Source organism: Amblyraja radiata, chromosome 32, assembly GCF_010909765.2.
Source record: "Amblyraja radiata isolate CabotCenter1 chromosome 32, sAmbRad1.1.pri, whole genome shotgun sequence".
Taxonomy (NCBI): Eukaryota; Metazoa; Chordata; class Chondrichthyes; order Rajiformes; family Rajidae; genus Amblyraja; species Amblyraja radiata.
Genome location: NC_045987.1, coordinates 1,740,961 through 1,767,750, shown reverse-complemented (window position 1 = coordinate 1,767,750; position 26,790 = coordinate 1,740,961). Strand labels below are relative to the sequence as shown.

The window sequence follows — 26,790 nt, the reverse complement described above, 5'->3', positions numbered from 1 at the left end:
GCCTGGTTATTTGTCTAATATTACTCTTAGTTTGAGAAGCCCAGGTACACCAAAAGAGTAGGTGAGAATGTTACATTCTGGTCAAGATTATGAGGGGAAACCCAGATGAGTGTTGTGTACAAGAAGGAACTGCAGATGCTGGAAAATCGAAGATACACAAAAATGCTGGAGAAACTCAGCGGGTGCAGCAGCATCTATGGAGCAAAGGAAATAGGTGACGTTTCGGGCCGAAACCCTTCTTCAGACTGAAGAAGATGCTGCTGCACCCGCTGAGTTTCTCCAGCATTTTTGTGTACCTTTGAGTGTTGTGTACTCCTGGAATTGTTTGCCACGGTGAACCTCAGGGCGCTAATTTTGGTTAGACATACAAATTGTTTAGTTTAGATTAGTTTGGAGATAAAGCATGTAAACAGGCCCTTCGGCCCAACGAGTCCATGCTGATCATTGATCATCCATTTACACTAGTTCGATATTATCCCACTCTCTTATCCACTCCCCACATGAGGAGCAATTTACAGAAGCCAATTAACCTACAAACCCACACATCTTTGGAATGTTGGCGGAAACCGGAGCACTGGGAGGAAACCCCCGTGGTCACGGAGAATGTGCAAATTCCACACAGACAGAACCAGAGGTCAGGATCGAACTCGGTCTCCGGCGCTGTGAGGCAGCAGCTCTACCAGCATATTGTAGAATGCACATTGAAGTTAAAGTTGATCACGCTAAATTAGAACCTTGACACAAAGTTGAATAACATAGTCACTGATGAAATATAGATTGTTATTGCAAGGGAAGCTGGAATTTTTAAACCAGTGATTTCAGAGCACTGGATTTACGAATGATCACAAACTGGTGGTCTAACTCTAAATCATGGGACCGGCACAGAAGAAGGGGAGGTCCGTCATGAAATAAAAGGGAAATAAGTGGAGGGATGGGATTGTCAGATTGTTATGGCTGGGAGAGACTCACGGATAAATAGCCTCCTATTTCTTAAAAAAAGAGAGATTGCAACTGTGTCAAAATCATGGAATATTATAGACCAAGAACTGGAGTTTGGGGATTTAAATAACCAAATGGACTATGAAATCAGAAGTTTAATTTTAATTTATGAAAACGAATATTCTATTAAAACACAGCTTGCCCCAAGCTTATTGTTTACATGGGCTTACAAAGTCCAAATTACCAAGGTAAAGATCAACTACAGTATATAAACATTTAACAGAACTGAGAAATAATCCATATTTAGCTCCAGTCTTAGATATTGCAAGCTGTTCCAAACAGTCTACCAGGCAGAGGTCAAAGCTGCCTTTTATCAGTGTGATTTTCGGGAAAGGCTTATTGTTTTGCCTTTGAACAGGAAATAAATTAGAATTTGAGAAACGATTTTGTTTGCATCATGTTCCACCCACTTACTGCCGGAATGAATCATAACATATTATGTCTCACAGACGAGGGAACAGTGTCTGCCAACCAGAACGATGGAATTACGAGTGGAGATAAAGATGCACAAGGGTAAAATGAGTATTTTCAAAAGTGGAAAATGAAAGGTTCTTGATTAGTAAGGGAATGAAAGATTATGGGGAGAAGGCAGGAGAATAGGATTGAGAGGAAAAGATGAAATCGCCATGAGGGAATAGCAGAATAGACTCAGTGGGCCAAATGGCCTAATTATGCTCCTGTGACATGAACTTATGAAATGAAACTTGGGTCGGGCTATCATTACTCATGTGGTCATGCATGGTATTCCAGTTTCACACTAAAACTTAATGTTGTACCTTGAAGATAGACACAAAATGCTAGAGTAACTAGGCGGAACGGGCAGCATCTCTGGAGAGGAATGGGTGAAGTTTCGGGTCGCGACCAGACTAAAGAAGGGTCTGACCCTAAACATCACCCATTCTAATAAGAGCTCCTAATTTTTGTTTGCACGTTCATTGGGGTTCCTTGCTTTTCTACACATGTTGAAATATTTGTTACTGAAATAATTGGACACAGAATAGTTTGGATAACCTTTAGTAATTTCAGGATAGGCCCCAAGGAGAATGACTATATTTTAAAAGGTGTATCCCATTCAGAAAAAAATAGAAATCTGCTCATTTTTGTAAGAACAATAAACATAAAATTAAAATTAAACAAACAGATTTACTTCTCATAAATTCTATAAATAAAATTAATTATATATCATATGCTTATTACAAATTAACAATAGATTGTGACATTTCCTTAACCACAATAATATGTTACAGGCTACTATCAGATCACTGCTTTATGTACTCTGGACAAATGCAACAGAACATACAGTGCATTCAGAAAGTATTCAGACCCCTTCACTTTTTCCACATTTTTTTACGTAACAGCCTTATTTTAAAATGGATTAAATTCATTAATTTTATCATCAATCTACACACAATACCCCAGAATGAAGAAGCGAAACTAGAGCCCACTAGTGGTAAATTAAATTGATTGGACATGATTTAATTAAGATACAGCATGGAAACAGGCCCTTTGGCCCTCTAAGTCCATGCTGATCTTTGATCACCCATACATTAGTTCTGTCCTACATGCAAGGGACAATTTTACAAAAGCCAATTAACCTACAAACCTGTAGGCCTTTGGGATGTGTGAGAAAAGTGGAGCACCCAGAGAAAACCCACGCGGTCACAGGGCGAATGTACAAACTCTGTACAGACGGCACCCGTAGTCAGGATTGATCCTGGGACTCTGGCGCTGTAAAGCAGCTACTCTACCACCGTGCCACTATTGAGAAATTTATCAATTCCCTTCAGTTTCTAGCAATGGAAAAGAAACTGCGATGATGCCATTTTTCTGTCACGATACATTGTAATGGTGGATTTTTCATAAGAAAGAGGAAGGATTGTTGTACATTATGGAAAGGATCCAGGCCAGCTTTCTTTCTATTTTCTAAAATTGAACAATGGTGTTAATAGAATCATACCTCCTCAATAATTAAAATGTCATTTATACGGATCAAGTGCTCAATAAATATTCTGGAAAGTTTTGGCTTATCTTAAAATGGGTGTCCTCTCAATACATCTACTAGTGAGAACAACGAGTTGGTGGGGTCCGCCAAGAAAACAACGTGACTAATGGGGACTACTTTGTAATTTTGTCCACACCTTATAGATGACGACTCTTTTGCATATTTTGTGTTGGGTATGCAAAAAAAATAATTCACTGTGACATGTCACTTGTGATAATAAAGTATCTATCAATCTATCAAGATGGCAGATCCACAATTATTAACATTTACTATTGATATGCCTCATCAGATCATAATTTCACAAATTTGGTGAAACAAATCCTTGCTTTCAAAGTCTTTCTTCATACAAAGAACTGCTTGGCCATGGTAATATCCCAGTCAATCTACACTAGATTTTTTCAATTATTTCCTGTGACCAGTGTTTAAAATTACACACCGTATTCCAACTGAGTCCCTATATTTTACATGGATTCAAAACTAACTATTCTCTTTTCTTTTTCAAAGTCTTTAGGTAAAAATAACATTGATTTTCCAGTCTGAAGAAGGGTTTCGGCCCGAAACGTTACCTATCTCCTTCGCTCCATGAATGCTGCTGCACCCGCTGAGTTTCTCCTGCATTTTTGTGTACCTATTGATTTTCTTTACCTTTTTTACATTTTATTTTGTTGCTGTATCACATTATAAAATTTGAGACCATTCGGATAGCGAATACAGACATTTCTGGGCAACAAAAGAGAGTTTCAAGACAGTGGGAAACTTAGCCAGTAGTATCTGTGATAGCTTACGACATACGAAATTGCTGAATGCAGTATAACCATGCTAAGACCAGCATATGTACATGTGGAATTTTCCATTAAAATCACTGCAAGCAATAATCTAAGTGCTGCATTAATGAAGGGCATTACAAGGTTGCTTTAAAATTCAGGACACTGCATGATTAAAAAAATGTTACACTCTGCGTGCAAGACTAGAATTATTCAGAAGAAAATAAATTATAAAATAAAAATGTAAAATATCCATGCAAAACATCAAAACACTGAAATAGTTATACAAGCACTCCAGCTTTAATAGACCTGCCCCCTTTTTAAAACCGATTAAGTCTGATTAATATAGATGACCTCGGCACTTGGCACCTCCAAGCCCCTCCTCCCACTGGCATGATACTGCAATTTTCACCCAAAATATGCTTATACCAATGTTCTAGTTATAGGGGAAAGGAAATTATAGAGATGCTGGAAATTGTGAACAGGTTGCTATTAAAATTATTCTCAGATTGGGTGGAAACGCCACCCATTCCTTTTATCCAGAGATGTTGCCTATCACGCTGAGTTACTCCAGCATTTTGTGTCCAACTATGGAATATGGGAATGCCAGGTGGAATCATAGGCAGTGAAGAACTGATCTTCAGCAAATTAATCCGAGTTGAGGGGGAGAGCATAATGTGTCTGTAAAGGAAAATACAAGTGCGTTACTGGTCCAATCAAAGTTTTAACATTAGAATACTTATGCAGTATAAAATGTCATGGCCACATTTTGGCTAATTGAGCGAATGTACTCGTTTGCCGGCACAGATATTAAGAATGATTTCCAACCACGTAACCAGAGTTCAATTTTTTTTTAAACTGGAGCAAGGTCATTCTTGCCCATAAATTAAGTAACTAAGCAACACTTGTCTGTGTCTTCAAAATGACAGATTCCAGAAGGAAGAGATGCGGGCCCATTCCAATCTTCAGAATGCAACTGATATTCATCAGAAAACATTGAACATTTGCTGGCATTGAGTACAGAAAACAAACTAATTGGATTTTCTCATTTTCTCTTCATAAATAGCAGCAAAAGTTATAATAATACTGAGCGTAGAAGAAGCACACCATGATTATTACTGACCACTGGGATGTGGTCAAGTATGGTGCAAAGAATTTACTATCACAATTGTTCAGCAGCTTGAATGTATAATACATATAAATTATATATGATTAGCCTGCAAGTAACAAGATATGTCTAGAAATTATTAGCCAGGACCTGCTTATACCACAACACTGCAGTGGTTGTGGCTTCTGCAGGTCTTAAGTGCAATTGGCCCTATTGTCTTACTGTTTCCTCTTCAAGGTTCTCCCCCTCACCCCGCCTCTCCCTGCCCCTTGGGATCTCTGATCTCCATCTAAGACTCAACAGTTTCTGCAGCAGAAAAGAAAGATTCTTTGATCGTGTTCTTGGATTGGAGCAATGAACTGCTCTGCAACAATGAAACCAATACATGGCTACACACTTAACTATAGAAGATGTAGGTTAAAAAAAAGTCAAAATGCTGGAGTAACTCAGCAGGTCAGCCAGCATCTCTAGAGAACATGGATAGGTGATGTTTGGAGTTGGAACCCCTTTTCAGATGTCAGTACAGTGTAACTCAAGGAAACTAGTTTGGTGGAATATATTGATAACCCCCCCCCCACCCCCCAAAATTATTTGATTACTAACAGCAGGAAGAATCCATTTTCATGAGTAGTTAGTCAATTTCCTGAAATTGTCACCATTTTTTCCATGTTCCACGTAAATGGCAACAAGTAAAACATTATGCACTAAGTAAATCTTCACACCCTGACTTTCTAATTACATTTAATAGCATATCACTCTATAGGCTTTCAAGATGAAAGAGGGAGAAGTTAGAGAAAGGAACCAACCAAGGCCTGACCTAGTTTTGTGACCACTTGACAAATTAATAAGCTGGCTCATTCATAGATTGTTTTTTTTAACATTATATCCGTCTAATTCGCAGAAGCTTCTGCTCAAGGAATTAAATGCAGTGCAGAATGTGATGACTTTGTAATGGATCTAATTTGGGGGAAAATGTAGATAAGTTAACCCAGATAAAATGAAAACTCCTGCGGAAGCAATATCGTTATACCAAAACATGCCAAGAAACCCATTAAAGATTTCAGAGAGTTCCAAAATTACACATTCTATTGACTTTTCGAAACGTGAAGGCACTGGGAAAAAGCTTATAGTTTTTGCTGAATTTATATTTGTAAAAGAATACTGCAGCTTGCAGAGCGAACATGAAAGACCTTGACAATATGAAGCATGCCTTTCTTGTTAACAGGGTGGTGGACATTTATCCTAGGGCATTGCAAATTATTGGACTGTGCATGGAGCTGGAAAACATCGGTTTTAATATCTGGCATTATTTCAGCTTGGTCAGAATGATATGAAAGCATGCACAGTTCTGGTAAGATTCCATAACCTGCTAGTTTTTTTATATAAATAGTCAGCTCAGTTTGCTTCTCATCGTATCCGTAGAGGAGTTCAAAGAAATTATGTCCAGAGTCGACTAAAGAAAGGCAATACATTTCCAAAGGTAGACACAAAATGTTAGAGTAACTCAGCGGGTCAGGCAGCATCTACAGAGATAAAGGATATAGAGCAGATCACAGGAAAAATGCCCAGACATGAACATTGTGCAGGTAGACACAAAATACTGGAGAAACTCAGCAGGTGAGGTAGCATCTACGGAGAGAAGGAGTTTGGCGACGCTCGTTTCTTCTCTCCATAGATGCTGCCTCACCCGCTGAGTTTCTCCAGCATTTTGTGTCTACCTTTGATTTTACCAGCATCTGCAGTTCCTTCTTACACCTGAACATTATGCAACTGTCAATGAACATCCAGTGATGAGATATGGAATATGTTTCCAGTATCTCAGCGCAGGTATAAATTGTTGGGGAAGATCTGGCTGGGGTAGGTTGAGAGAGGACCTGTGCCTTCGTGATGATTAGTGTAGACACAAGAGACTGCACAAGCTAGTATCTTGAGCTAAAAGCAAAATGCTGGAGGAATTCAGCATGTCACACAGCATCCATGGAGGGAATGGTCAGATGATGTTTTGGGGTAAGACCCTTTTTCAGACAGGAAATGTGTAGTGTATTTGGTCTAAGGCCCATCTTTTCACACACAATGCAGATAATCTTGACGGTTTTACCAGGACCTAACAGAATTTCAACAAGATATCTTTGCTAAATTTCAATGAAACCACGTGAGTAAACTCTTCCCCATCTTTTCTCGTATTGTTACCTCCTTCATAAGCCGTGATGGCTATGATTGGACACAATGTTCCAGCAGGGAGACGTTTAGCACTATAGATTTTAGTTATTGCCTTGCATTTAGAAGATAGAAAGTTATTTTTAATGATAATAATGGCCCCATAGCAGAAGCGTCCACATCACAGGGCTGGAAACTGGAAATATCCTGAGCTAATTCTGCTACCATCATCATTTAAAGCGACAAGTGATGGCTTCCACTGATTGTCGCCGGAAGCTTGCGTTCTTTTCAGGACGGACGATGACAGCGAGGTCAACATTTGTAGCAAGATGGACACATAAAGAAGAAGAATAATAAGAATTTATTGGGCGCTATTTTCTCTGGTGAAGAAATTAAAAGCATTTAATTCTACAATTAGGGCTCGGCCAATTAGTAGTGAAGTGAAGAAGAATTTTCTACAAATAAAAACCATTGCAGAAATCTGAACATCCACCCCAAAATATTCATTTTTGGATCAATGGAATTTTACACAGCTGAAATCAACATAATTTCTTCTTACAAAGATATCCTTTGATCTATGATCATTTTTTCCTATTGACAAGCCTCCTGTAGAGGTCATGGAACAAATTTAAAAGGTAGCGCAAGATAAGGCAAAGTGCTTTTTTACTGGCAGGTCTAGCGTTGAGGTAGACTAACAGCATACAGTTTGATAAGGTGAGCTTAGCATTTAACGGAATAGAACAGCATTTCCCTATCATTCAGAACTTAACTGTTTATGAACTCTTCTTAGATACAGAGCAGCTTTACTGCACAGCAACGAACTGCAGATACTGGTTTATGCTGTGGATTGACACAAAACGCTGGAGTAACTGAGCAGGTCAGGCTGCATCTTTGACGAAAAGGAATAGGTGATATTTTGGGTCAGAACACTTCTTCAGGCTGAAAGATAGAGAAGCGGTCTGAAAAAGGGTTCCGACATGAAACGTCACCTATTCCTTTTCTCCAAGGATGTTACCTGACCTGCTCAGTTACTCCAGCATTTTATGTCTGGTTTTGCTGTACAACTCCAGTCACCATGTCACAAAATTTCAGAATAGACAAAGTCTGCCAATATCTTCCGAATAATCTCAAAAATGCAAATTTTTATTGTTGCTCTGAATCGATTGCATCATAATTTGATTTGGCTACAGCTTTGACTAAGACGGCAAGAATTTGCAGAATGCGTTGGATTTGGTCCAATTCATCACAGAGACCAGCCTCGATTGCATCTACACTTTATGCTGCCTCAATAACGCAGCCAATATAATCTAGGTTATTTCCATTCCGTTCATCCCCTTTTCTCCTCTTTCCTGTTGGGCAGAAGATCCAAAAACTTAAAAGCATGTACCATCAGCTTCTGGAACAGCTTCTGCCCTGCTGTCATCAGACTACTGAATAGTTGTCCCATAAACTAGGATGTAGTCCCAACCTTCCAATTTATCTCATTGTAAACCTTTGACCTTTTCCCAGTAAATGTAAAGCCACAATGCTGCAACACTATTCTACTCTTTGCATTCTCTTTGCACTTCCTGCTGTACTTATGTATGACTTAATTTTACTTGTATTTAGTATGATTTGACTGGATAGCATGCAAACAATAGCATTTCACTTTACCTCAGTACATGTAACAATAATAAAATATACCTATACATGTGCAAAGTTCACAGTCTCTGGGTATATGTGGAAAAGTTATTGGTCATTATCTTCTTCATGAACTGCTACTGTTTACAAAGTAAAGTCATGGCTGGAATTCTTCAAGTAGCAAGTTACTCAATTTTGACCCAAATACTATGAAGGAATCATGATGCATTTTAAATCTTGGGTTGCTGGATTAAACAAAGGGGAACTTTTTCTGAAGAAGGGTCTCGATCCAAAACGTCACCCATTCCTTCTTTCCAGAGATGCTGCCTGTCCCGTTAAGTTATTCCAGCTTTTTGTGTCTATCTTCGGGAACGTTTTCTCTGCCTTCTCAGGTGGTGGAGTGTGAAAGTTTAAGATCTTATTCCCAAAAGCAGCTTTGTCAAGCTGCTGCAGTGCATCTTGCAAAAAGGACAAATTATGAGATGACAGAACAGAAGGCGGCTCAAAAAACAGCAGTAGAAAGGGGTGTTCCTCTGTATTATCTCAGGGCTTTAGTCCAATTATATTGCCACCAGCACTCGGATCTACATGGCTCAGCTGCTCATCAGGTAACTTTACCAATTTTATACATTACCCCTGCATTACAGCAAGTCCTGTATATGATGACTTCAAAAGATCTTCCCTGTCTGAAACATCAAAGCTAGATACTTTCATTAAAGAAACTATAATCCACAAAATGCGACTGGCAGAGTAACTTTACATTGGCAAATCTAGATTGACATTCCAGTCTCATTATCAATTTTTTCTTATCCTTTTCCTGTTTTTATAACCTCCCTTGTAATCTTTTTTTGTAATAACTCTTTTGTAACCTTCCTTGTCCTACCCCTTTTCAAAACAATATGATCAATCCTTAAGTCAACTATCCTATCTTTTTGATTCTAAAGTACATCTGCCTTCCCACAAGCTATACTCTTCTAATGCATGTCCGATATGTTGAAATAAAGATCACATATCATTAAATAATAATCAAAAGTAAAACAGCGCTCATTTCCTTTACTTCCCATGCGTCAAATTGTTATCTTTTATAGATTCATGGCTCTTCAACACTTTCCCAATTAATGCTTTTTAATTTTGTTTTGAATGCCAATCGTTTTCAGAACCGTGGGGCCAGATGCCCACATGAACATACACGTGCATTGTGCATTTGAATCCCTAATGAAGTCATGCCTCAAAGTAAACATATCCTCACCTCCGTAATAAAGTGTCTCAAGAGTGCCCCAGGTTTTCCTTATTGCCTTGCAAATCTAGATCATACATATGGAGATGCAGTGACCTAGTTTTGCACACATTTATCAGCGACAAAGCTAAGGCACTCCCCAAGTCATCTCATGCAGTTGGGAAAAGGAATGAGAATTTCTCCACGACAACCTAATTTTATGGATAGGAAGGAAAGTGAACTGGCTCACGATATAATTATCCCAAGGTTTCAGAAATGCATATTTAAAAAAAGTTAATTTTATTATTCAAATATTTTAAAATTATGTTCATCTTTATAATTTTTTTCATTACAATCAATAATCTGAAGCAATTTCACATGCTTTTATCTTGATTATTTTTTACATAATCGTTAAAACCTAATAACGTTACATCAAACGTATTTCAGCTAATTTGGTATCGTGCTATAATGACTGTGATTAATCGCAGAATGACTCACAATTTAAACATTTACTTTCTTCAAAAACTTCAAGGCAGCATTCAATTAAAAATTGCATCAAATCCTCAAGATTGCTTTAGCCTGAATGCAAAAGGAGTTTTAATTTAACCCCACTGCACAATCAGCATATGCGGGCCATTGGAGCTTCTTACCACAGCTGAATGAATTTTAACATCCGCCAGAGGGGAATGGCCTAAGAAAACAGGAAGCCCAAGACAAAAAATGAAATAATTGCCTTGACTCCAAAATTATGTTTGCCGAGAAGAAAAATAAAAAGCAACTATGTTGTATTGCTTAAATTTCTTACAATCTCTTCAGTAATTCTTATTTTCCAGGTTTTTCCAAGCTGATTTTATCTACTACCTCAGGATTTCCATTTAGCATTCAATGCAACATTCTATGAAACAGTATATAAAGAAACATCAAAGTAAAAGGGCATGCATTTATCGAGAACCTTTTTGACCTCGTTATCCTGAAGTGCTTTTGAGCCAATGACATACCGCAAAAGTATAGCCCTTTACAACATAGAAATATGGCAGATCACCTGCAAAATGGCACTGACCTGAAGTTGTTTCACAATAAATCAGCCTGACTAGAAAGAAAGGACTGGGTCAACAGGTGGCAATTTGGGGATTAGACAGTTCAAGGGCCTGTCCCACTTTCACGACCAAATTCACAACCTTTTTTACTCGTGGACATTTTTCATCATGTTGAAAAAACGCCCAGACCTACTTGATGCCACGAGTACCTACGCCTAGCATCACGACCTGCTACGACCTACCTACGATCTCCTACAACCTACCTACGACCATGACTCGTGACGGCCATGCTGCGAGTATGAGTCAAGGGCAAACTTGGCAGAGGTTGTGAATTAGGTCGTGAAAGCGGGGAAGGCCCTTTAGTGGGGAGGGAAAACAAGCATTGAAGAGTAGGTAAACATGGTAGTCTTAGGACTAGGGCCTAAGGATCAGGAGTGATATCCTGGGGGTATGGTAAGAGGAAATTTGTAGACAAGCATGCCAAAACCATTGTTTATCTACCCTTTTTCTTTAAAATCTTTCCATTCATTGTGTATTCCCTCAAGTCACCTCCTCCAAATTTATTAAAATCTGCCACTTAATCCGCCAGATTAAGGCAAAATATTTGCTTTAAACAACCCAAGAAGCAACAATATCTGCTCAGTCCTGAGCTAAGTGATCTTGGTGAAGACAGAAGCACTTGGATGCACAAGCAAGAGTAAACAGCCTGCTTCTGTGACCCATGTGCACATGTACATTTTAACATGACAGATTTACATATAATGGCTTCCAAAGGCAAGTGTCTACTAATACTCCCTGCCGAGGTTCCAATAATATAGTTCATGCAATGATATCCCAATGCATGCTGTGGAACAGAACATTAAAAGAAGATTTCTTAACTGCCAAAGAAAATGTGCTAAGTATTGAAAGCATTTGTTAAACCTGTTTAATGCTAGGGCATGGATGAATAGTTTTGACAAGAAAATAGGTGATGTGTTAATTCAGATTTATACATGCTCCGTTGACTTACTTTGCCTTATACCTATCAAATAAAAAGTAAATTAGATGGCGAGATGAGAACACAGTAATTAACAATAGATCACCACTAACAAGGCAATTAACACAATTCCCATCAATGTATACCATGACTAAAGCACAGAGTTTCTTGCAAACACTTTGATCAGTTCTGCAATTCGTAAGTACACAAGGAGAATTAGCCCATTCGCCCCATTAAGCCAACTCCGCCATTCAATCATGGCTGATCGATCTATCTTTCCCTCTCAACCCAATTCGCCTGCCTTCTCCCCAATAAACCCTGACTCCCTTGCTAATCAAGATAGGGTAACAGGACCAAACTCAGGTGATTACTTAATTCTAGCCATAGTTGTGCACCAAACATTGCTTTGAAGCATACATGTTTCGTTTTAATCAATCCATTTTTCAGGGCAAGAAAAATGAAGCTTGCAGTCCAGGGCACTAGCTAGTTATCACTATTTGGATATGACATCTGTGATGTTAATGATTCTCAAAAACTCTCTCTTTGCAGAGTTGTTCAATTAACTTTGAATATATTGAATATGTCTGGAATGAGCTGCCAAAGGCAGGATTATTAACAACAATTAAGATGTATCAGGACAATTACTTGAATGAGCAAGGCATAGAGCAATATGAAATGAATGCAGTCAAGTGGGATGAGTATAGATAGGCATGATGGCTGCATAGATGCGATGGGCCATAGAGCCTATTGCTCTGCTGTAAAATTCTGAGTCTAGTTCTAGATTTCTCAGCAAGGTTAAGCATTCTCTCTACACTCAAGTATTTTTGTAAGAGTTTTAAACGGTAGAGAATGAAGACCCAGCCTACCCAAAGCCATCCTAGGAACTTAACCCGGAAAATGTTCACTGCATTCCCTCCTGAGCGCGTACATCATTTCATGATAAAGAGACTAAAATTGTAAATAATGCTCCAGGTTTGGTCTCATCCGGGCCCTAGACAATCTTATTTGCAGTTGTATTGTAATATTATCTTTTATTTGATCAATATATAAACCCCCAGTAACATTTCCAGACATCTTTTTCATGTTCTGAGGAAAAAAATAAATTTTCACTGATCAATGCATCATTTTGACAGGTTAGTCCGACTGGGGAACTACTTTGGTTTGCCTTAACTTTGGATTCTTATAATCAGGAGAGATAGAACATTTATTTCATTGTTGTCGATTGGATTTCAACCTAATTCTCAGAGATGAAAGGTTGGTGCATTACTGAGTTTATCATATGACCCCCACAATACCCAAGGTAAACAGCTTATTTAATCTACATAATTCTGCAATTATACAGCTGCAATTAAAAAAGGCTTGTCATATGACTATAATGAGCTGGATCGAGTTCAAACATGAGCAGTGTTCCGTGCCATCTGTCCTTTGTTGTTCAGCACATCATTATTATCATCGTCATCATCTCTACTCTAACATAGAAATCAGAAAAACACTGCAAGTCAAATGCTAACATCTCCGCTTTCCTGTCGCACTACTGGTCTCGTCACTGTTCCTGTTCTGACTGCGCCGAGGAGCCAAAATGTTGTTCACGATCCCCTTTCAGCTTTACATCAGCAAAGGGACAACCTCATTAATCTAAATGGAGTCACCAGCTTTCTTTGAAAACTTCTGTTCACGTTAATGAACATCTTTCCCTTTCAATACTATAAAGGAACCTTAGTATATAATTTGATCTCCACAAACCACTCCTCTTCTCGTGGCACTTTCTCATGCTACTGCAGGGGTTGTTAACCAGCTTGTTAACCTCAACCCACCACCGGGAGTGAATCTTCAATGAAGTTATGATTCACATGCACTTCCACCTGTGCTCATGACATAGTCTCTACTGTAATGGGGAAACCAATGGAGTATTGAAAATTGTCATATCTACTGGGACCAGAACAATTCAATTCTCACTTGCTGTAGCTTATACAGGCTTACCAAAGCAATAAACATATATATAAAAGAGGATTTCAGCACAGGGAGATATTGAATTGACTTGCTTTCTCTGGGATGTCAGAGCTGGAGGGGAGACCTGATTGAAGTATACAAAATTCTGAGGGGCATAGACAGGGTAGACAGTCAGAATAATTTTCCCAGGGTGGAAATGTCCAGTGCTAGAGGTCTTGGCTATAAGGTGAGAGGGAAAAGGTTTAATGGAGATGCCACACACATGATACAGCAATTTACCTAGCTACTGACATCATGGTGACATAACAGGTTATCAACTCATGCCTCTAAAATGAGAGAGAACCATGCTTCCCAAATATCTCTGCCTGCGGTTATTGTTGTACAAGTGGAATCAGGAATTTATTCTACGATTATTTCAGTCTGATAAATTATGAGCAAACATTAAATGCTCCCATATTATACAGATCAGTTATTTGTGACCTCCTACCGGACATGAAAGCCTTGCCTCAAAGCTAAAATTCTCTTCCGGATGTTTAAGTCTTTGTGTAGCCATGTGCATCCATATTGATGTGACCTCATTTAGAACACAACTCATAATTAGTTTTATTTTGATTCTGTGGCCAATGTCACCTGACCACACCTCTAAAATACAGTGGATTATTTATCTATAGGTGTTTCAGTGTAAACTTTCATACAAAAAGTCACATATTTCTTTAACCATATCCACTTTCCAAATATTTCCTCACAGCTAACCACAGGAAAGACACAGGTAACAAAAAACATTATCTCCATCCTGGGGCCTTATTTCGGATATTATTCCTTCTTCCTCAGATTGAACCAGAGAGTTACAGCCTCAAACAATTAGTCCTTTAGGCTTGACACCCTTCTATCCCTACCAACTTTGTTTGTAAATTGATTTGTGATTTTCAGATGCATTTGGAGACAAGATTATTTATTTTACAAATTTAACAAGATTAAAAAACAGAAATCATACTGTCAAGTTGCGAGAGAAATATATAAAGGGTCTGGCTTCCAAGTGAAATTCAATATGTGCATAACAACAGCCCGAAAAGGCCAATTGGCAACTCCAGTACTAAAGGCAAACATTACATCATCTACAAGAGATTTTAAAGCACAGGCTAACATGCTGGGAAGGACCTCTCTACCGCTTTCACTGCTTAAATGGTCAAAGGAATTCCAACAATTATGATATATTGCAAATGCAGGAACAAAGATAAAATTGAAATATTGTAACTGCTGGAAGAAAGTAAAATGGAAAAATACAGCAGGTATGTTTCCATCTAAGAAATAGGTACAGTGCAATCTCTTTTCTACTCAATGCTATCTGGAACATGAGGTCATATGTGATAGGAGTAGAATTTGGCCAGTCAGCCTAGCACGTCGACTCCTCCATTCAAACATGGCTGATCTATCTCTCCCTCCTAACCCTATCCTCCTGCCTTCTCCCCACATCCCCTGACACCCATACTAATCAAGAATGTATCTATCTCTGCCTTTAAAATATCCACTGACTTGGCCTCCACAGCCTTCTGTGGCAAAGAATTCCAGAGGTTCACCACCCTCAAACTAAAATGGTAATTAGGTTGGTTTTATCTTAACTTCTACATCACCTACTCTACATTTCAAAAATTCTCTGCTCTTTCAAAACAAATAAATAGCAAGTATAATATTTCCAGTAAACTACGCAAAATTTCAAACTTCCAGTGGGAAATTAGGCGAGATCTTTTGAAAGATTAGTTTAGCAGCCTAAGTATCCCATTTTACAATCCCTGTATGTTCCAAACATTTCTCAGCCAATAAAAGTTTTAAAAAAGTGACAATTTATATACAGCAAGGTACCACAAACGGCAATAAAATAAAATAAACACTTTGGCAGAATCCTGCAACCCACCCTCTTCCCTCCCCCTCTCCTTTCCTCCATTGTGCCACACCTATGTCTCCCTCCATTTCCTTCCCGCTACTTTCCTCCCTCTGGCTTTTATTTTTTTTTTTTATTTTATTTTTTTTTTATTAGAAGTACAGTAAATTACAGTAATACACATCACATATATCTTATTACATTTGTTGTACCACTTCGTTTTTCGAGCTTTAAAAAAGGTAGAAATAAAAGAAGTAAGGAAAGTGAGCAAGAATCGTGAAGGTGCAGGAAAGTGTTGGGAAAAGAAAGCCCCTTAGGGAAGAAGTTAGAGAAGGAAGTAAAGAAAGGAAATAAGATCCTAGAAAGAAATGAAAAAAAAAGGAAAAACAATCGCTCTATTGTAACACAAAACTCCGCAAAAAAGGATATACCAACCGTGTTTTAAAAAAAATAAATTATTTTATACCCCCCGTTACCAGATCCTGGTACCATTTATATTTTAAATTACTATTGCACCTTATGCTTGTAATAGTTCCGTAAATGCAGACCACGTCCCTCTGGCTTTTCAATTCGCAACTCTTCAATCCTGTCGTAAACCAATGTGACCATGTCCTTCCTATTTCTAAGTTCCATCATCTTATCTCATTGGGCAATCCAAGGATAGCCCACGCACTGCCATGAGGTTTCCCTAATCAATTTACTTTTCCTGTGTTACCGAAGGTAGACACAAAATGCTGGAGTAACTCAGCAGGACAGGCAGCATCTCTGGATAGAAGGAATGGGTGACATTTTGGGTTGAAACCCTACTTCAGACTGAGACTTGAGGGAGAAACGGAGATATGCACAGGTAAGGGGTGATAATGAGATCAAAGGGGACAAAGATCAAGGAAAATTTAGTTATATTATGCCTTAAGTATCTGGACCCGAGCTACTGGACCTACCTCCCCCCAACCATGCTTCTACTATGGCTATAATATCCCAGAACCACAAGAGGGACTGTCATTTTTGAGGATAAGATGCCAATCAGCTACCATTAGCTGGGTGCGAAGCCATAACAAGGTCAAATGTCGTTGAAATACTTTCTGGTTCAAAAAGCCATTAAAGTGCACTCTCAAGAAGCAAAGTGGTAGAGTAACATTGTGGTTACCAGAGCAGCAGCCAGCATTTCAGCCTATTGATCCAGAAACGAGAGTCTGAATTCACACAATAGCTGTTGGCACTTCTAATTAAATAAATATAGATTTGTTAAAAGCTAGTCTTAGAAACAGTAATCAATTATAAATACCTTCATTAATAGGTTTCAGAAAAGGAAGGTTACTGTTCCTATACATTCTAGCTCCAGACTCACCCTATTGTGGGTGGTTTTTCAATGTCACCTCTGTTCAGAAGCAATTAAAGGAGGACAGCAAGTGGTGGGATTGCCAATGGCTTCCACATACAGGTCATTTGCTACAATGAAAGCAAAAGAAAGTTCAGATCCTGGAACCCTGAGGAAAAAAAGACTGCTGGTAGAACTCAGCGGGTGAGGCAGCATCTGTGGAGGGAAATGGACAGATGACATGTTGGGTTAGGATCATTCTTCAGAACAAAGGACTCCAATAAAAAACTCTATCTGTCCATTTATCACCATGGATGCTGCCTGACCCAGAGTTCCACCAGCAGTTAGTTCTGATATGAGTGAATTGGATATGGTGCTACTGATGAATCAGGGAATGCAAACCAAATTGGTTATAACAGGATTTAGACCAGAAACTAAAAAGTCACTTAAGAGTTACGTTGGAACTAGGCAAGCAGGAAAAAAGCTGGGTTTTTTTTGCAAAAAGCACAACTGTTTACATTAACCACGCTATAGTATTCAGACACCATTGTTCAAGAAATGAGTGCCAGCTTCATTGCAACAGGCCATTGGAAATTACCAATCATTTGTTTCAATTGATACATGTGCAATGATAACATATTTAAAAAAATTAACATACAGACTTTAGTACTTTTAGCTGGTAGTAACAAAATAAACCTATAACTATTAAAAAAGACCTTCAATTTTGAAAATCCTGCAGGAAAACTAACTTTCTTGGTGCCATCGCCCGGTGGGGAATCGCCTCAGCGCAGCGGGAGAAGAGGAGGGAAGAGACAGTAACCCTAAGATTTTTGCCTCCACCAGTGAGGAGGTGCTTGGAGGATACACTGTGGTGGATGTTAATTTGTGTTTATTGTTGTTTTTTATTGTATGTATGACTGCAGGCACGAAATTTCATTCAGACCATAAGGTCTGAATGACAATAAAGGTATTCAATTCAATTCAATCTGAAATTCTCTAGCTTCCAACACACATTTTTGAACTAATACAAAAAATGTTAATGCAGTTTTCTATAACACAAGGTTTCTTAGAAACACAACTTTCACACTGTAGCAGAACCACCTGAACTGCACTGTGAACAGGTAACCCGAGTCATCTCATCTCAAGATGGGGGATAATGGAAAATAAATTCAAATACTTAGTTGCTTTGTGGTTAAATATTTTGTAAGTCACGAAACTTATTCTTAAGAGTAAGCTATAATCAAAACTAAAATAACTGGCTCAATGAGCATAACAGGACATTTAAATTGCAGAGAGAGACCGATCACGCCAGTTTGCAATGAGTCCTGTGATTATTATGAAAATAAATCAACCGTGGTCAAAATAAATACCACTACATAACCATCTATTAAAAGTGAAGAATCTATATTGCTTGTCCATCTACATTTAATGTCATGAAATATCATGCGCAGATTTTTAACTCAAATATTCTTTCACCTCAATGTTCATTCATGCAAGTAAATACCCATGGAATTGGTTATTTTACAACACAGAGAATAATCACTCAATGGGGAAAAAGCCATGATCATATTGAATGACGGTGTTGGCTCGAAGGGCTGAATGACCTACTCCTGCACCTATTTTTCTATGTTTCTATGTCAATGTCCTTATTTCAATGTCCGTATACAATGCAACGAAGGAGCTGTTTTTCTGCGACAGGACATTAAGCCAAGTTAATTGATAAACAGTTCATCTGCACTACTGAAAATCAGTAGAAGCAAGATTAGCCCCTTACACCAACTCCGTCATTCTGTAAAATCATGACTGTTCTTTTATCTCAGCTCACTTTCTTATACTAATCCCATGTGCCTTTATATCCTTAATATCCAAATGTCAATTCATAGATGAAATATCTAGACAGTGAAATCAGACTATTCCTGCAAATAATAAGCAAAAACAGATACTATTGGGTGAGATATAAAACTGCATCATTAGTAGAATCCAGACACCATTACTACTGACAACATACAGAGGACAAAGAAATCATGGAAGTAATTATAAAATCTCTAGTTTAGTGGAGATGGAGGAAGGATAATTGACTAAATGGTTTATGTATGGAATAATGACTGACACTCAAGAATGGTTTCTAGGCAATAATCTAACCGAAGGATAAAATTGGAATATTCACAAGATAGAGATGAGATCACTTCCAAAGGCCAATCAGTAAAGATATAAGCTTGGGTCTGACAATATAAAGCATGACTGAAAGGAGTCTTATATATAAAAACAAACAGCGGTAGGAATACAGGAGATTTATAGCAAGAATTGTGGCAAGTAAAAAGAACAGATGAGTCAAAGGAGTCCTTCCAAAATCCTAGATAGCTTTCCTCCCTCAGATATCGTGTCTAAATAAATTATCAGGTCGTGACTTGCTGCTTACTACTCACCAACTGCAGTCATATTTGTCAAACTAACAAGCTAAAATGCAGGCCATCTACTCTATGCAAAATGGCTTGTGACCAGCTGAAAATGTGAAAGTCGGCATGTTAGTTTAAAAAAATAAATAATTCCATCTGCAATTGCTTTCTCCCAAACGTATTCGTTTAATGCATTCTCCCAATCGTTTAATGCATTCCTTCCAAGTCACTATATAGAATTTAAAACAATGTCCAATATATTGTTTTTTCGGGACTTGCTTGCACCTCCATCTTCTTAAATAATCAGAGATGTCCTCATTCTTTAGCAAACGGCTGTTCCCCTCTTCCATTATATACAAGGCCCTCACATGAATTCACAACAGCTGAACATCAAACATTTGTATGTTAAATCAAAATATTTGTTAAATAGCCTGTGTTATGGAGAAGCATAATTTCATATAGGACACAAGTTCCAGCCAATGTTATTCTATAAAGGTTGCATTCTTAATTTAAACAGATCAGTATGTATAAATATAACAAACAACATATATTAATCAGATTTTTGAAAATACAATAGTTCACTAAATCATTTTCTGGACTCCAAACATTTTATATGACAATGCCAGACAATAATCATACTGTTATTAATTCCCACCTTTTATAATAAATAGTTATTTAAATATAGATGGAATTAAAAACAAATTTTTATCTTAAATTTATAAAAACCGAGTCAAGGATTTATATTAATTGCTAAATTACACATTTAAAACTAGTACTGCAGGTAGAATGTGGAAAAAAATAAAGTCTTGTCTAAATACAAAAGTACAAGCAAATGTTTTAAATAACTCGGCTGATAATCCATTACTTGCAAAAGATGCTGGAGTCAATTATAAAAGATGAAATAGCGGCACATCTGGATAGCAGAAACAGGATCTGTCTGAGTCAGCATGGATTTAAGAAGGGGAAATCATGCTAGACTAATCTTCTGGAATTTTTTGAGGATGTAACTAGGAAAATGGACTGGGGAGAGCCAGTGGATGTAGTGTACCTGGACTTTCAGAAAGCATTTGATAAGGTCCCACATAGGAGATTAGTTGGCAAAATTAGAGCACATGGTATTGGGGGTAGGGTACTGACATGTATGGAAAATTGATTGGCAGACAAGAAACAAAGAGTAGGGATTAACGGGTCCCTTTCAGAATGGCAGGCAGTGACTAGTGAGGTACCACAAGGCTCGGTGCTGGGACCGCAGCTACTTACAATATACATTAATGAATCAGATGAAGGGATTAAAAGTAACATTGGCAAATTTGCAGATGACACAAAGCTGGGTGGCAGTGTGAACTGTGAGGAGGATGCTATGAGAATGCAGGGTGACTTGGACAGGTTGGGTGAGTGGGCAGATGCATGGCAGATGCAGTTTAATGTGGATAAATGTGAGGTTATCCACTTTGGTGGCAAACACAGGAAGGCAGATTACTATCTAAATGGTGTCAAGTTGGGAAAAGGGGGAGTACAACGAGATCTTGGGGTCCTTGTTCATCAGTCACTGAAAGTAAGCATGCAGGTGCAGCAGGCAATGAAGAAAGCATGTTGGCCTTCATAACATGAGGAGTATAGAAGCAAAGAGGTCCTTCTGCAGTTGTACAGAGCCCTATTGAGACCACACCTGGAGTATTTTGTGCCGCTTTGGTCTCCAAATTTGAGGAAGGACATTCTTGCTATTGAGGGAGTGCACGAGGTGATGGCGGGACTGTCATATGTTGATAGAATGGAGCAGCTGGGCTTGTATACTCCAGCATTTAGAAGGATGAGAGGGTACTTTATTGAAACATACAAGATTATTAAGGGTTTAGACACGCTAGAGGCAGGAAACATGTTCCCGGTGTTGTGGGAGTCCAGAACCAGGGGCCACAGTTTAAGAATAAGGGGTAAGCCATTTAGAACGGAGATGAGGAAAACCATTTTCACACAGAGGGTTGTGATTCTGTGGAATTCTCTGCCTCAGAAAACTGTTGAAGCCAATTCACTGGATGCTTTCAAGAGAGAGTTAGAGCTCTTAAAGATAGCAGAGTCAGGGAATATGAGGAGAAGGCAGGAACGGGGTACTGATAGTGGATGATCAGCCATGATCACAGTGAATGGCGGTGCTGGCTCGAAGGGCCGAATGGCCTACTCCTGCACCTGTTGTCTAAATGTATCCCAACACTCTCGCCTCCATACATTTTTACATTGATTTTCTTAACCTGTTAAAATGCAACTTTCATTCCTCTCCAAAATGTCCATTATCTAAACTCCACTTAAACTATATATCAAGAGCAAAAGTAAAATTGTGCTCCATAGTAAAATAAAAATCATGAAGTATTAACCTTGAAGCTTCATTAAATAAAGAGCCTGTTCTAACTTTTGTTTCAGACAGATTTCTCGATGCTCACTTTTACAATTTACTCCAAATATTTTATAATAAAACAACTCTTTTATTGACTGAGGTTTCATCAAATATTAATTGTATTAATGCTGTACACAATCTGGGTTTGTCCTGATCGGTAAACGTTCTTGCATTAAACCCTATAAGTACACGTTTTTGATTACTCCTCACATTTTCCACATTGCAGATGCATTAAATATCGTTCCGTAGTGACCTTCACGACTTCATTTTAAGTTCTTGATAAAGGAATTTATAAATTATACTCTTTTAATATCGCCCCCGAGTAAATATTGATTGACATACAAGTTCCATTAAATTTTAACTTTATCACGAGGAACTGCAGGTGCTGGTTGGCAAAAACAAAAGACATAATCTGATGGAGTAACTCAGCGGTTTGCCTGACTTCATTGAGTTACTTCCATATATCGTGTCTTTACATTTTAACTTGATCTGCTTCAGTGTTTGAAATAAGATTTAACGTATGCTTATAATTAATAATCTATCCATCCCTGAACCATTCTGCCCACACATACCAACTGTTCAGTATAGTTCATATATATGAACTATATATATGTGTTTACGTGTGTGTGTGTAGATATATACACATACACACAGAACATTTTGCTCTCACATATGTATGTGCATGTATACATAAACATACATATACAGAAGAAAAGGAACACCGATTCCTTTTCTCCAGAGATGCTGCCTGACCCGCTGTGTTACTCCAGCATCTTGTGTCTATCTTCACACACACTAATGTAGAACGGTTCAAAGTTGGCTGAAGGGAAGGTGACGAGGAAGCATAATGGCCCAGTTACTGTGTGAAGCCGCCGAAGTCAGCGGCCCAGACCCACAAGCACAGGACCACAGATACTGACCCACAGACCGGCGACACAAAATGCTGGAGTAACTCAGCGGTACAGGCAGCATCTCTGGAGAGAAGGAACTGGTGACCTTTCGGGTCGAGACGCTTCTTCGTCTGCTCCACAGACACAGACCCACACACACTGACATACACAGATAGGCACAGACCCACACAGATACAGACACAGCCACACACACACAGCCACACACATAATCCCACACGGATAGACACACAGAGACAGATACAGATACACACACGGACGCAGACACACACATAGACACAGACAGATACAGATAAATTCACACAGACCCACACACAGACACACACACAGACCCATACACACACACACATACATACAGACCCACACACATACATACATAGACACATACATACAGACACATACAGAGACATACACAGACACATACAGACAGACACACACATACACAGACAGACAGACCCACACAGACACATACACAGACCCACACACATACATACACAGACACACATACATACAGACACACAGACACACACACATACATACACAGACACACACAGATACATACACACACGCATACAGACCCACACACATACATACACAGACACATACAGACACATACACAGACACATACAGACACATACAGACACACACACCCACACAGACACAGACACACACACACACCGACACCCCCACAGAGAGACCGCTCACCTGTCGGCCGCAGCTGCAGCACCAACGCTGCGAGCAGGACGACGACCCTCAGCGAGCGGCCGCTGGGCCCCAGTGCATCTCTCCACGGTACTCCCATCCTCACCGCGTGGGCATGGTGCAGGTTGCGGGCGGGCGGCGAGTGAAGGAGCTCAGTGTTGTGTGCGCCTAGTCTATCCCGGTGCGACGTGGATCCGCTCTCGCACCTTCACCACCACTGGCGCCGCGTCGCTACGCAACCGGGCCAGGCCCCTCACGCCGGCCACGCACCCGCGTCACCGCCGCCGCACGTCATCGCGTCAGGTCGCGGTGGTGGTGAAGGCCTTGGCCGATGGATGGCGCCTGTCCCAAGCTCAGGTTGGAGAGAACTGCAGGTGCTGGTTTAAATCAACTGTACATGCACCGTGCTGGAGTAACTCAGCGGGTCAGGCAGCATCTCTGGACAGAAGGAATGGGCTGAGTGCAATCAATGGTGGTGCAAGGATATAGATGTGGTTTACCAAACCTTGACCTATCTTAACCCAAGAAGTGGAATCAATGGTAGCACAAGGAAACATAGAAAATAGGTGCAGGAGTAGGCCATTCGGCCCTTCGAGCCTGCACCGCCATTCAATATGATCATGGCTGATCATCCAACTCAGTATCCCATCCCTGCCTTCTCTCCATACCCCCTGATCCCTTTAGCCACAAGGGCCACATCTAACACCCTCTTAAATATAGCCAATGAACTGTGGCCTCAACTACCTTCTGTGGCAGAGAATTCCACAGATTCAGTGAAAATTTTTTTTTCTCATCTCGGTCCTAAAAGATTTCCCCCTTATCCTTAAACTGTGACCCCTTGTTCTGGACTTCCCCAACATCAGGAACAATCTTCCTGCATCTAGCCTGTCCAACCCCTTAAGAATGTTGTAAGTTTCTGTGGTTTACCAAACCTTGACCTATCTTAACCCAAGAAGTGGAATCAATGGTAGCACAAGGAAATAGATGCTTGCTTACCAAACCTTGAGCTCTGTCAACCCAAGCTCAGGTATGGTGAGTACAATAAATGGTAGCACAAGAGACTTTAAGTACTAGCTTCCCAAACAATAGACAATAGGTGCAGGTGTAGGCCATTCAGCCCTTCAAGCCAGCACCGCCATTCAATATGATCATGGCTGATCATCCCCAATCAGTAACCCGTTCCTGCCTTCTCCCCATATCCCCTGACTCCGCTACTTTAAGAGCCATATCTAGCTCTCTCTCGAAAGCATCCAGAGAACCTGCCTCCACTGCCCTCCGAGGCAGAGAATTTCACACTCACCACTCTCTGTGAGAAAAGGTGTTTCCTCCAAACCTTGAGCTCATGCCAAGCTAAGGCAGGGTGACTGCAGAAGCTAGAAAAATCGAAGTCTCAACCCGAAACGTCACCTATTCCTTCGCTACATAGATGCTGCCTCACCCGCTGAGTTTCTCCAGCATTTTTGTCTACCTTCCAAGCTGGCGTAGGGTAAGTGCACAAAGAACTAGATGCTGGTTTACCAATCCTTGAACAATCCCAACCAAAACTAATGTAGGATGAGTGCAATTAATGGTGGCACAAGGAACTAAAAGTGAATTTACCAAACTTTGAGTTGGATCAACCCAAGCTTAGATAGGTTGGGTGTAATGAAAGTGACACATGGAATTAGATGCTGGTTTCCCAATGCGTGAGCAATCTCAACAACCCAAGCTTAGATAGGTTGGGTGCAATGAAAGTGACACAAGAAATTTAGATGCTGGTTTCCCAATGCTTGAGCTATCTCCACAACCCAAGCTGAGGTAGACTGAGACATTTTCAGTATCTATACATTCAATAATGTCATACTCAGTACTGTCTAATACGATAGAACTTTATTTATTCCAGGAGGGAAATTAATCCACCAACTGCCAAAAAAACACAAAATACATGAAACATGAAATCAAAGTGATGAGTGAAAAGGTTTGGGGGATGGGCAAAGATTGGGGAGGGCGAGGGGGGAGTCAGTCTACCCCATGACAGAAGAGGGAGGAGTTGTACAGTTTGATAACCACAGGGAAGATCTCCTGCGGCGTTCTGTGCTGCATCTTGGTGGAACCGGTCTGTTGCTGAAGGTGCTCCTCAGGTTGATCAGTGTGTCATGGAGGGGGTGAGCTGTATTGTCCAAGATGCTCCGCAGTTTGAGGAGCATCCTCCACTCCAAGACCATCTCTCATGAATCCAATTCCAACCCCAGGACAGAGCTAGCCTTACTGATGAGTTTGTTGATCCTATTGGCGTCCGCAGTCTTCGCCCTGCTGCCCCAGCACACAGCAGTGAAGAAGATGGCACTGGCTACCACCTATCTTTAAACAAAACACCCTTGCCACTTGTGACAGCCCTTCCCTTCTTTGAGGGGTGTCCCCAAATGACTCTGCCTCTCAATGTTCATCAGCAGAAGGACTCTGGGCTGTGGTCCTCCCCTACAGAGCCTTGGCGTTGGCAACACCAAGCTTCAGGGCATACATCTGCAGTGTACAAGGAGCCAGTCGGCAACATTCCCTGACGGATATCTTGCTCTGCTGGTAAACTGTCCATCGGGTGTGGTCAGCACAGAACACCCTACAGGCAGGGCAGGACCAGGACTCGAAACATCACATGGAAATGCGTTCCAGGTCACTACTACCCTCTGTATAAAAAATGGGCCCTGCAAATCTGCATTAAACTTTCCCCCTCTCACCTAATAGCTGCGCCCTCCCGTGTTGGACATTTCCACCCTGGGAAAAAGGTTTAATTTACGTTCGTTTTGCATTATGTGCCACTTTGCATACACGTAACCCCCGCGTAAAACGCCAGGTGCATGTAGATGCATAAAGATAAACGAGGTTTCTTGATTTTCAGGGCCATAGATTTTCCTTTCACACCTCCTTTCTTATGTAGCAGGACCACATTTGTCACCGAAGATAGACACAAAAAGCTGGAGTAACTCGAGACCCTTCATCAGCCTGAAGACCCGAAACGTCACCCATTCCTCCTCTCCAGAGATGCTGCCTGTCCCGCTGAGTTACTCCAGCTATTTGTGTCGATCTTCGGTTTAAACCAACATCAGTAGTTCCTTCCTCCACATTTACCATCTACTCATCAGTCTATTAAACACAACATCAAACGAACTCTGAACAATAACAGTCTATTATTACTATTGCACTTTATTTGTTTATTTATTGTGTATATATACGGTCTATGGTACATGAACTTCTATCTCCTGTTCTGTATTATGTTTACATATTCTGTTGTGCTGCAGCAAGCAAGAATTGCATTGTCCTATCTGAGACACATGACAATAAAACTCTCTTGACTCTTGACTCTAGTCTGCATGGTATTCACGCTCTCCGTGG

General features: G+C 39.9%; 1 protein-coding gene across 1 annotated transcript in view; it reads right to left on the bottom strand.

The window, feature by feature from the left end:
• Window positions 1-23,667, bottom strand: part of npdc1 (neural proliferation, differentiation and control 1) — a 100,198-nt gene extending 76,531 nt beyond the window's left edge. The window contains exon 1 of the mRNA XM_033049144.1: window positions 23,425-23,667. Coding sequence (XP_032905035.1) covers window positions 23,425-23,521 — 97 coding nt within the window. The 5' untranslated portion in view covers window positions 23,522-23,667. The remainder of the gene's footprint in view (window positions 1-23,424) is intronic.
• Between the last annotated feature and the right edge of the window lie 3,123 nt (window positions 23,668-26,790).